Source organism: Barbus barbus, assembly GCF_936440315.1.
Source record: "Barbus barbus genome assembly, chromosome: 1".
In the NCBI taxonomy this organism is placed as follows: domain Eukaryota; kingdom Metazoa; phylum Chordata; class Actinopteri; order Cypriniformes; family Cyprinidae; genus Barbus; species Barbus barbus.
In genome coordinates this window covers 6,913,394-6,925,501 of record NC_136729.1, presented here as the reverse complement: position 1 = coordinate 6,925,501, position 12,108 = coordinate 6,913,394, and the positions used below count along the sequence as shown (strand labels likewise).

Genomic DNA, 12,108 nt, shown 5'->3' with positions numbered 1-12,108 from the left:
CCTGGACTGCAGAAAAGGGAATTATGTAAAAATGCTGTTTGTGGACTACAGTTCAGCGTTTAACACCATAATTCCCTCCACACTCACCTCCAAGTTGGAGGTCCTTGGTCTCAGCACATCCTTGTGCCAATGGATCTCCAGCTTCCTGAAGGACAGACAGCAAGCCGTACGGATGGGTAAACACACCTCATCCTCCATCACCCTAAGTACTGGAGCCCCTCAAGGTTGTGTTCTGAGCCCCCTGCTGTACTCACTGTACACTTATGACTGTGTGGCCACTTCCAACTCCACCACCATCATTAAGTTTGCTGATGACACTGTTGTGTTGGGCCTGATCTCAGACAACGACGAGACGGCCTACATACAGGAGATTAAGAACCTGGAGAGTTGGTGCCAGGTGAATAGTCTACACCTGAACATCAGCAAAACTAAGGAGCTGATAGTGGACTTCAGTACGAAGCAGGAGCGGTCATACCAGCCGATCACGATCAGCGGGACTCCAGTGGAGAGAGTGGACAGCTTCAGATACCTGGGTGTTCACATCACGCAGGACTTGACTTGGTCCTGTCATACCAGCACCCTGGTGAAGAAGGCCAGGCAGCGTCTGTACCATCTGAGACGCTTAAAGGACTTTAGACTTCCCTCTCGGGTGCTTAAGACTTTTTACACCTGCACCATCGAGAGCGTCCTGACGGGCAGCATCACTTCCTGGTTCGGGAACTGCACTATGCAGGACAGACGAGCCCTCCAGAGGGTGGTGCGTTCAGCGGAACGTACCATTCACACCGAGCTCCCTAACCTGCAGGACATCTACAGCAAGCGGTGCCTGACCAGGGCCAGGAAGATAGTGAAGGACCTCAGCCATCCCAACAATGGACTCTTTTCTCTGCTGCGTTCAGGGAGACGCTTCCGCTCCATGAAGGCGAACACAGAGAGAATGAGGAGGAGCTTCTTCCCGCAGGCCTTTCGGAGTCTAAACCACTCTCCACTCTAAGCACATCACCCCACACTTCCACTTTGCACATTTTTCAAGTACAATCTGCACTAATTTGTAGAAGGTTACGTAAGGATAAATGAGTGGGACTTACATACCATTTGTCTTTGTCTTTAGTATCCTTTTACTCACTTATACACTTTACTGCACTGCACAGCACACGGACACTTTATCTATTTGTTATTTTATTTTATTGCTAGTTTATTCTGTATATATGTTTACTGTACTTTTTCTATTTGTATTTTTGTAAACTTGAGGTTTTTCTTAATTTTGTTGGACAATTTGTTGGACAGTCGTACAATACATTTCACTACATGTCGTACTACGTATGTATATGTATGTGACAAATAAAATTTGAATTTGAATTTGAATTTCTAAACGAAAGGCTATGGTTAAATTTCTTAACCACTTAATAATAGGTGGTATTTATTACAATGGTTTAATATGTAATTATTTTAAATGTTTTTTTTGTTTTTATTTTAAACATTCAATCAATCAATCAATCAATCAACATTTATTTGTACAGCCCTTTACAACACTCAAGGTGAACCAAAGTGCTTTCCAATGAAAAGAGAGCAATAAAACAAAAATATCAAACCAGCAACAAAAATTACATAAAATACACAAAAATGTCACAACATTGCTAGATATTAAAAGCCAGTCTAAATAAATTAGTTTTAAGCTTAGCTTTAAAAAGACCCAGGTCAGTAATGGTGCGCAAATCGGGGGGAAGCTTATTCCAGAGTCTGGGCCCAGCTACAGAAAAAGCCCGATCACCCCAGTGTTTGTACCGTGACCTCGGTACTTCCAGCAAAAGTTGATTTGTTGACCTAAGAACCCTGTTTGGCTGACGAAAAGCCAGCATCTTGAATTACATACAGTTGAGCAAGGCCATTGAGAGCTTTAAAAACAAACAATACAATTTTAAAAACAACTCTAAAAGAAACTGGAAGCCAGTGGAGTGAATAAAGAATTGGGGTGACGTGCTCGCGTTTACGTGTATTAGTTAGAAGATGGGCCGCGGCATTCTGCACCAGCTGAAGGCGATTGAGGGACGACTGTGAGACACCAACATAAAGTGCATTACAGTAAACTAATCTTGAACTGATAAAAGCATTAATAGCTTTCTCAAGGTCAGAGTGATTCAAAAAAAGTTTTGACCTTGGCCAAAAGACGTAGCTGAAAAAAAAAAAAACTAGCTTTAACCACGCTGTCAATCTGTTTATCAAATTTCAGGCTACTATCAAAAGTCACTCCGAGATTTCTGACAGTTGGTCGAAGCTCCAAATAAAATATATTCAGTTTTTTCCTCATTTAGGTGAAGGAAATTTTGCTCTAACCATAATTTAATGTCATTAATGCAATTAATTAATGACCTAGCTGCGTCAGCATTTTTTTGTCTCATAGGCAAATAAATTTGCAAATCATCAGCATAGCAATGAAAAGCTATATCATGCCTAGCTATAATGCATCCAAAAGGCAGCATGTAAAGTGAAAATAACATGGGCCCAAGAATAGAGCCTTGTGGCACCCCGCAAGAGAGAGAAGTGGTGGAGGAGGACAAGTCCCCAATCATTACAGAAAAGGTTCTGTTAGTCAAATATGACGAGAACCACTGAAGTGCAGTACCCCAACAAGTGAATTCCAACAACATGATTAAGGTGAGACAGAAGGACTTCATGGGCCACTGTATCAAAAGCCGCTGTGAGATCAAGTAGCACTAGAATAACAGGGCACTTAGCATCAACAAACCGAGCAATATCGTTGTGCACCTTTAACAGTGCAAACTCAGTGCTGTGCCGCGATCTGAATCCAGACTGAAATTTCTCAAAAATAGAGTTACTTTCTAAAAAAAGAATGCAATTGTATAAAAACAACTTTTTCTAAAACTTTTGAGAGAAAGGGCAGGTGGGAAATTGGCCTAAAAATAGACAAAACTGAGGGATCCAGATTAGTTTTTTTAAGAAGAGGCCTAACCACAGCATGCTTGAAAGCAGCAGTAACAGATCCTGAACTAATACATAAATTAATAAAAGCCAACAGAAAAGGCCCTACAGTAAAAACTTCCTTTAGCAATTTGGTTGGAACAAGGTCTAAGGGACAGTTTGTAATTTTCATATGTTGCACTACTACATTAAGAAATGATAATGAGACCGGTTCAAACTTTTCAAACACCACCAAGTCAGTTTCAGGGCTCTTACTAGTGAGCTGTCTGACAGACTCCACTTTATTAATAAAAAAGTGTAGAAAATTCTCACAAGTGGAGACTGAGGCATCAATCAGAGGACAGGGGCGTGGATTCACAACAGAATTAATTGTGTTACACATCACCCTGGGACACTGCCCACTATTGGTGATAATATCAGACAAAAAATTTGACTTTGCCTCCTTCACAGCCCTCTGGTAATCAGAAAAACAACCCCTTAATATTTCCAGAGACACATGTGATTTGTTCTTCTTCCATCTCCGCTCTGCCTGTCTACAACGTTGCCTAAGGGCACGGGTGGCATCATTTATCCAGGGATCTGCTCTTAGCTTAGAAGATCTGAAAAGATGAAAGAAGATCATCAGAGCATGCAGGAGAGACAGGTCCATGAAGGGTATAAAGTTTAGAGTCCATAAAAGCAGCGGTAAACTCTTCAGCTGTTAAGGAGGCGAGAACGCGACGATAACACGGTGAAGCAAGAGACCTGCTGGCTGCTGATGGTGGGACTGGAAATTCAATAATAATGGGGAAGTGATCTGAGATGGGAGTCTCAGATATTTCAGTAAGGGAGATAGAGAGCCCATGAGAAATAATAAGGTCCAAAGTGTGTCCAATAAGATGTGTGGGTCGATCTACTAACTGAAATAAATCAAAAGATGTCAGTAGTCGTTTAAAATCAGTGGCCAACTGATCAAACGGACAGCAAACATGGATGTTAAAATTCCCACAAATCAGAAGTAAAGTAAACATTGATAAACCTGTTTTTTTTTTCTTTCTAATTTCACATTCTCTACTCACGCATTTATTTTTTAAGATTTTGGATATTATAAAAAAAAGCCAGAATATTTTCTGCACATTATTTTGGAGTGTCTTTACATCCTGGTCTCCTGCTTGTTCTTATTTTTGCATTTCTGTAAGGAAAACAGTGTAAAAAAAAAAACAAATTAATCAAAAACAACATTAAAATAAACAAAAAATAGAAGTGAATTGATAAATGCATGAATAAAAATAATATTTAAGTCAACAGATACATAATATATTATTATAATACATTACATGCAATAGTTCAGTAGAGAGTAGAAAAAGATTAATAATGTAACAATAGAAACAGGAAAACAGTGTACAAATTTATTTAAATATAAATGAATAAATAAAAATATATTGAAATAAGTAAATGGATAAATATATAAATAAAAATGATATTTAAATAACAGATAAATAATGTAATACATACAGTAATATTATATTAACAGTGCAGTAATGAGTAGGAAAAAATAATGCTACAATACAAACTAAATATTTTCCATTTAAAATAATATTTACGCATTTTTAATATTATTTTTTACTTTATACAAGAAACTGTGTAGACTCCTCTGAAATTCAAGGATGGGTGGCCCCCGCACGATTATGATAATATATATTAGTCTGGCATCTAAAAGTTTGAAAGCCTGGCTTTAGAGATTATTAACCCTCAAACCTCATGTGCTTGTGTGAATATTCATACTCTTAATCCCAAAATGGTTTTCAGTTGCAAGTATGTGGAAAGTGCTTTGGTTATATTTTTACTCCTAATCAGCTAAAAAGTATCAATATAATTGTTTTATATTGAGGTGTTTTTGTTTATTACATGAATTATATTATATGTTAATGCAGGCACGTAATTACATATACTAGATTAAGCAATAATCGTAATTCTTGCAGTTAAAACATTCATGTTACATATAAACTGAACAATATAATTTGTGTTTATTAACAACTATCCAAACTTGCGCCTAGTTGTTCAGGCATCCCAAATACCTGTCCAGCCAGCGCATCGCTGCCTTCCTGAACATGCATGATGAGGTGCACACAGACGGCATCCTCCAGGACATCTTCAAGAGGGGCAAAGTCTGCTTCATTCCCAGATACTTCACCAAGAGCAGTCATATGGACATGTTACGACTCAGAGACATGGAGGATGTGAAGATGCTGCCCCTCACGTCCTGGAACATCCAGCAGCCAGCAGACGACGACAGCGACAGAGAAGAAGCCCTGGCCACAGGTGAGATGGACAGAAGACAGTATCCTCTGACAAATCTCTTTTTTTTTAATTTACATTTTATTATAGGTAAAATAAATATATTAATAAAGTAACACTTGAAAAACACTTGAAATACAACTGAATGCTGCACATTTAGCCATATACTGTGTGTTGTTTTCTAGTGTTATATTATTTAAAAAAGTCGCAAAATATGGCTTATCAAAACACAGAGGCTGCAATTTAATTAAATATACAGTATAAGCTACAAGATTCAGAGTAAAGCACAATATGGTGATCATTTATATGTGAGCAGCTCATGATCTGGTGTTTGTCTCAGATCCACTCAATCAGCAGTAAATGCCACAGTGTATAAGAAAGTCATAAATATTGGTATTAATATTGTAATTTTACAGTTATGCTTTAAAATTGTAGTGTTTCTTAAATACTAGCTGTTTCACAATTATTGCAATAGCAATAAAAAATGAATGTTTCTTATTTTGTTTAATAGTTTTAAAATTTATCATCATATTAATTTTTAATCGCAACATTTTTTTTGACCAAACTATGCAGCCCAACAAACTAGCTTTTCTAAAAAAATTAAATAAATAAAAGTTGAATTGTAAAATAAAATGTATCATATTTTTCTTAAATACAAGACTTTAGTTAAATATTACAATAGTAATATTTCCTTTTTTTGTTTAATATATATAAAAAATGATTATTTATTATTATGTCATTGATTTAATAAATAAATAATAATTTTAATAAATTATATAGTAATTATGATTATTATTATTATGCGTTATGCAGGTATTAGGTGTTGTGGAAAAGGAAAAAGAGACAAATATGTACCATTAGAGGGTGCTCTCATTCCACAGTTACATTTGGCTTCGTATTCACATACAGCACATTCAAGTATTGTTGTTTTATATTGCTTTGAATCTATAGATTGCATCTAAACATTAACATTAGGATATTTTCAGTTTGTTACTGCAATGTTGCAATTTGTGGTTGAATATATGCACTTTTCCAAGACACTGCATTGCATATGCTGCAGTACTAACATCAAACTACTGGAATCATGATTTTTAAAGTTCCTCATGAGATTATAGCTCAGAAACAGACTTTGCAGCACCACCTAGTTTTACTGTAATCATATAATCATATCATATTCTCTCAAAATATGTCATGCATCTAACATGAAATAAGTTAGCAACACATTGTACTTCTATTATTTGTGCATTATTAAATTAAAGCAGGATAGTATGGAAATTATACTTAAAGAATGCAAGACACAACTTGATTTTATTCATCAGAAATTGTAAAAAGAACAGAATCAAGTTTTCTGTGCAATAATATTTTCCAATAAATCATGCACAATAAGACCAGAAATGTGTATTAAGGGGGAAAAAAGCATTAGCAGGGGCCTTTTCTCAATTATTTCTCCATTATTGTGTAATTTAGTAATTGTTAAAGTGTTTACTGTTAAACTCATGCAGTAGATTTTGTTATACTGCCTGAGTCATGAACTTACCATCATTTTTAATATATTCCCCACATTAATTTGCAGTAAGTGAATTATAACTCATAAATCATGCCATTGCCTGCATACAGCTAGTATTTATGGGTTTTGTGACCGTGGGCTTTTTATGGTTATCAAAGATGTGCTTTTCATCTAATCGTCCTAATTTACCATCTATACAGTTTACTTAATCTCTATAATTTATCATCAGGCTAATTATAGCTTTAGTAAACCGTACATTCTAGCAGAATGGCTCGTTTTCTGAAGCAAATAGGAAAGAAATCAGCCGTTTGACTGCGTCTATGTAGTGCAGAATATAAACTAGGCAGGTGTTACTGGACGGCAGACCAAAGCCTCTCGCACCTGTGGAGTAAGTAATATCTCTGAGATTAAAGTCTGTGTTTTAGACCCAGATTTGATGGGGTGTTTGTGTATATGTGCATTAAAGAGAGAGGAGCAGATGAAATATACAGCCGTTCAGGAGAGAGGGAAGGAAAGACAGAGAAATGGGGGCTGATATGTGAACCGCACATGAGGAGGGGTGTTATCGCGCCGCACTGTCCCGGTGTGAGAAAGGAAGGTGTGCATTTTGAAACAGTCACCTTAAGCTCAGGACGTCCTGCGGCTTTCTCTCGCCTGTAGAGGTGTTTGCCTTTAAAGTCAACATGAAATAAACATTTCTAAGTTTATTTGCTTTCTAAATATTCAGAGATTTCTGGTCTTATTGTGGATGATTCAGTGCACGTAGCAGGTTGGTATTTTAAAGTTTTCGTTAATATGTAATAACTTGTTTAACCTCTAAAACAGCTTTCCTTTATATAATACAGAGTTATTTTAGTATTATTGATATGAATTAGATTATTATTATGAATTTTAGTAATTTTGTTGTTTTTGTCATTTAAATTTTTGTATTAGTTTTAGTTTATTTAGTTTCATTTTCATATATAATAGTTATTTCAGTAACATTGGTTTGGTTTATGATAAAATATTAATTTATATATTTTCTGTTTTCACTTTAATTTGAAAGTTTTAGTCATTTTGTTGTTTTTGTAATTTTTTTTGTTTTTAAATGGCTTAATAGTATTTATACATTTTTTGTTTTAGTTTATATTTATTAGTTTTAGTTATGATAAAATATATAATACAGGTGTTATTTTAGTATCACTGATACCATTATAATTTTTGTTAATACTTTGAATGATATTTTATTTTTATATTTTCTGTTTTCACTTTGAATTGTACTTGGTTTTAGTAATTTTGTGTTTTTTTTTAATATGACTATATAATATTTATTAATTTTTTATTGATTAGGTTTAGTTTTTCATTTTAGCTATTTCATACATAATACAGTGCTATTTTAGTTTCACTTGTTTAGTATTTTTGTCATTTTTAGTTTTTTATTTAAAATAGATCTATATATTATTTATTAATTTTAATAGAGTAGTACTTCAACAAATTAAACGTTTATTTTATTATTTATTTCAAGTAACCTCTTTCTTCTTTTCTTTTTTTAAATGGTTTGTTCCAGTTAATGATAATAACCCTGATATAATATTAATTTTATAATAGCATTTAGATATTATTTTAGGTTATTATCATTTTGGTTGATGATACGATTGAAGTAGTAAAATGGACATTGACTTTAACAACTATTGCCAACAAAAAGAAATAAAAGAAAGCTGTGACTAGATGAAATTGTGTTTGAAGGAGGGACAAGCGTTGAATCTATGTGGACAATCTTTGTATTCTCGTATTGGCAGTACATCACTGTGACACTAAGTGCTAACAAGACTGAATGGTTTGAATCCAGCGAAGTGAACTTCATTGCCTATCTGTTGGTGTGTCTGATTGAGGCGCTCCGATAGCATTTAATCCCGCAATAACACTTCATTCCTCACTGTCTTCCCTTAATGTCAAACCGTGCCGCTTGTAAATCAACAAGGTTTTATATGATTCCAACAAACATTTGGACTTAATGAACTGTGCCGTCTGGATGGAATGACTCCTATTTCAGAATCAGAATTTCGGGCTGCAGTATGAAAAGCATCATCTCATAGGCGCAGCTGTTAGTAGTGTATATGCCTAACCATACATGAAATGAGTCTCTGACAAATACAGCTGTTTTAGTGAATTGAAAATGTGCGTGTGTGTGTGTGTGGGTGTGTTTTTAATCCTTTTTTGAAGTACTCTTTTATGCCTAGTACCAAAGCTGCATTTATTTGATCAAAATACGGTAAAAACAATAATAGTTTTCTATGTGAATATATTTTAAAATGTAATTTATTCCTGTGATGCAAAGCTGATTTTTCAGCATCATTACTCCAGTCTTCAGTGTCACGTGATCCTTCAGAAATCATTCTGATATGCTGATTTGATGCTCAAGAAACATTTATTATTATCAATGTTGAAAACAGTTGTGCCGCTTCATAGTTTTGTGGAAACCATAATACTTTTTTTCAGAAGTGTTATTTTTAAAAAAGATGATATATGTATATTTTTTTATTTAATTCTCGCTCATGCACACACAAACGCACATATATTACAGTAGAAATATCTAAATTTGTCTCCCTCGTTTCACATTTCAGCAGCATTATATGACTGAGGGTTTGTCATTGAAACAAATGAAAGCAATCATAAAAGTGTGCTTTTCATCTACAGTAATAAAAAACAAATCTGAGGAATCCCCATCGGCACAAGCCTGTGTTTCCTCAAATCCTTTTTTGCTTCACCTTTTACACCAGAGGATTGTGAACTGGGATGAGCATATAAATAAATGAGATGAAGAGATGAGACGGGAGAAGATTTTTTTTTTTAAATCCTGCAAAGGACTGATGCTCTTTCAGATTGAAACCTTGAGCAGTTTGGGGACAAAACGATGATTTGAGATCTTGGGCTGTTTCAGATGTTGCTAAGATTTGGCCTGAAGGCCTGAGAAAGACGTTCTGCAGAAATAATGAAATGATAAAAGGTCTGCGATTGCTTGAGTAGGACGTTAAATACAAGTAGTCTTGTTTATATTGGAGATTATCTGATTGGTTCAGACTCATTAATAACAAAATTATATTTTGAAGTATACAGTTGAAGCTCTCTGAGACTATGCTGTCATCTTACTGCCTTGGGTTTTTTTTTTTTTTTAAAGCGACTCCATATGTTTTCCCAACACAGTTCTGTCATGTTGAAAAATGTGTATGTAATACTTCGGTTCTGCATAGATGCTTTATTAATGAATGTTGAAGACAGGCTTATTAGAACAGAGCCGACAGTGAAATATTGAACAAGCGCTGCAGGAACAGGCTGTGATTGTGAGACGTTCACACCATTTAAATCAATATTTAATGGTTTAGCTTGTGTTTAAAATTCAGACTCGTAGCACAGATTTCATGAAAACCAATAAATTTACATTTTCAAGTCTTCAAAATCGGCAAATTTGTAAGGCCTTTATAAGCAATGGGCCTCATTCATGAACATAAATCCATTTGTGCATAAATTGAAATACTGTGTTTCTTGCCATTTTTTGTTATTATTTGTGAAATTTACTAGCAATTTCTAAATAAGGAATTTGAATTTCCTTAAAAAGGCATCTTTACGCAGCCTGCTCAAAACTCAGATGCAATGCTGCATAAAAGCAAGACCAAATTACGCCTGGTGAGCCCCTAGTATCAAAGTATACATTTGTAATTGTGTAAATGCATTTATTCCACCTCTGAGCAGCATTACACGGTCAGTGCCGATAACAAAATACCACTTCAGAAGCGCTTCTGTGCCACCTTTGCAGTTTACATCTGGCAAAAGCAAATATTACACCAGTTCTGCAGTGCTATAATCCATTCATAAATATTTGCATTAAATTTCAAAGTTTGCATACTAATGGCTTTACCCATGATTTGTACACAATTTGTTCTGCTTGTTTCATGAATGCGGCCCAGAGTGATTTTGTGTTTGTTGGCTGCATGAGCATAAATCTGTTCACAAGTGCACCGTTGCTCTAAACATTTTGCATACAAATGGGTTTACAAACAACTGAATTTTTTTCTGATCACAGATTAGAAAAACAGTCTTTTCCTTGTAAAACAGTCCAATATTTTACAACTTTGAAAAATTATTTTTACTGTGTTTTAAAATAGAAGGTTTGTTCAGCTATGCTTGGACTGCAAAACAAGCTACCTACTTCCTCTAAGAAGTTGAGTTTACAATAATGATTAACTCAGCGTTAAATTATATTAGTTTAAGCATACTTTTACTGCCACGTTCCTGTGTTAATCAGCTAGCCTTCAAACCTATTTTGTGCAATACTTATAATTAGCCACTAATTAGCTAGTTGTCATTGCTTTACATGTCGGCAGCTATCATCTGAAAGAAGCTACTGTAATTTGAAAATTGACATGCATGAATTATATCCGTCAATTAGAAAGCATGCATGATGCATATTTCCTATTATAAACAGCCAGAATATATTTGCAAATGAAGTATGTTCTTCTATAAAACACATTGTAAGCACACAGATGCTTTGTGTTTCTAGCTTTTAAATGACAGTCTGTATTGCCTGAAATCCACTCGGTGGTTTGGCTTCCCCGCACATTTTTTTTTTCGGTTCTCAAGGCCTGAAAATTCACTGTATTGTGCTGTAATGGTGTATTTTGAGCTCCAAAAGTAAATCTGCATAATCCACATAATCTTATTTAATTACTCTTTCCTTTCTAATTTTGTTACAGGAGGACTAGATCTTATCCTCATGCCTGGTTTGGGATTTGATAAGAAGGGGAATCGTCTTGGCAGAGGAGAGGGTTTCTACGACACGTATCTGGAGCACTGTAGGACGCACCAGAAGGGAAAGCCGTATACCATCGCCTTGGCTTTCAAAGAGCAGTTGTGTGCCGAAGTCCCAGTGGGTGAACATGATTTTCTTATTGATGAAGTCCTCTATGAAGACGAGGAATGAACTCCACCAGTCAGACCTTTATTTCAGCGCTGCTCAAAGTCATTTGAATTCAAATGATTCCTGCTATATTGATCCCGTTTCTGAATGAAATGCATTAAATCTCTTTGGACCCAATCCATATTCTCAAATCAAATAATGTCTGGGGACTCCTTTCAGAGAAGAGTTTCTGTATCAGCATAAGAATTACCAAACGCTCTCTACCAAAAGGCTAAAAATGCAGTCTGTCCTGACATTAAAGGAACAGTTAATTAAAAAATGGAAATTTGGCCTTTATTTAGTCACTCATGTTGTTTTAAATATGCCGATATTTTTTCTGTGAAACACAAAGGGATTTTTTTTGAAGAATCTTCTTACGGTTCTATTGAGGAACAATTCGTTGTGACCACGTCTCTCACCATTAAAGTGCTCTTTATTACTTGTGGACTAT

General features: G+C 35.1%; 1 protein-coding gene across 1 annotated transcript; it reads left to right on the top strand.

Moving 5' to 3' along the window:
- Nucleotides 1-2,496: 2,496 nt before the first annotated feature.
- On the top strand, nucleotides 2,497-11,681 carry LOC306878249 (5-formyltetrahydrofolate cyclo-ligase-like; the record flags this gene model as incomplete). The annotated part of the gene is made up of 3 exons (XM_079430475.1): nucleotides 2,497-2,580; nucleotides 4,977-5,241; nucleotides 11,455-11,681. 3 exons carry the CDS (start codon nucleotides 2,497-2,499, stop codon nucleotides 11,679-11,681), a joined length of 576 nt encoding a protein of 191 aa, XP_079286601.1.
- Between the last annotated feature and the right edge of the window lie 427 nt (nucleotides 11,682-12,108).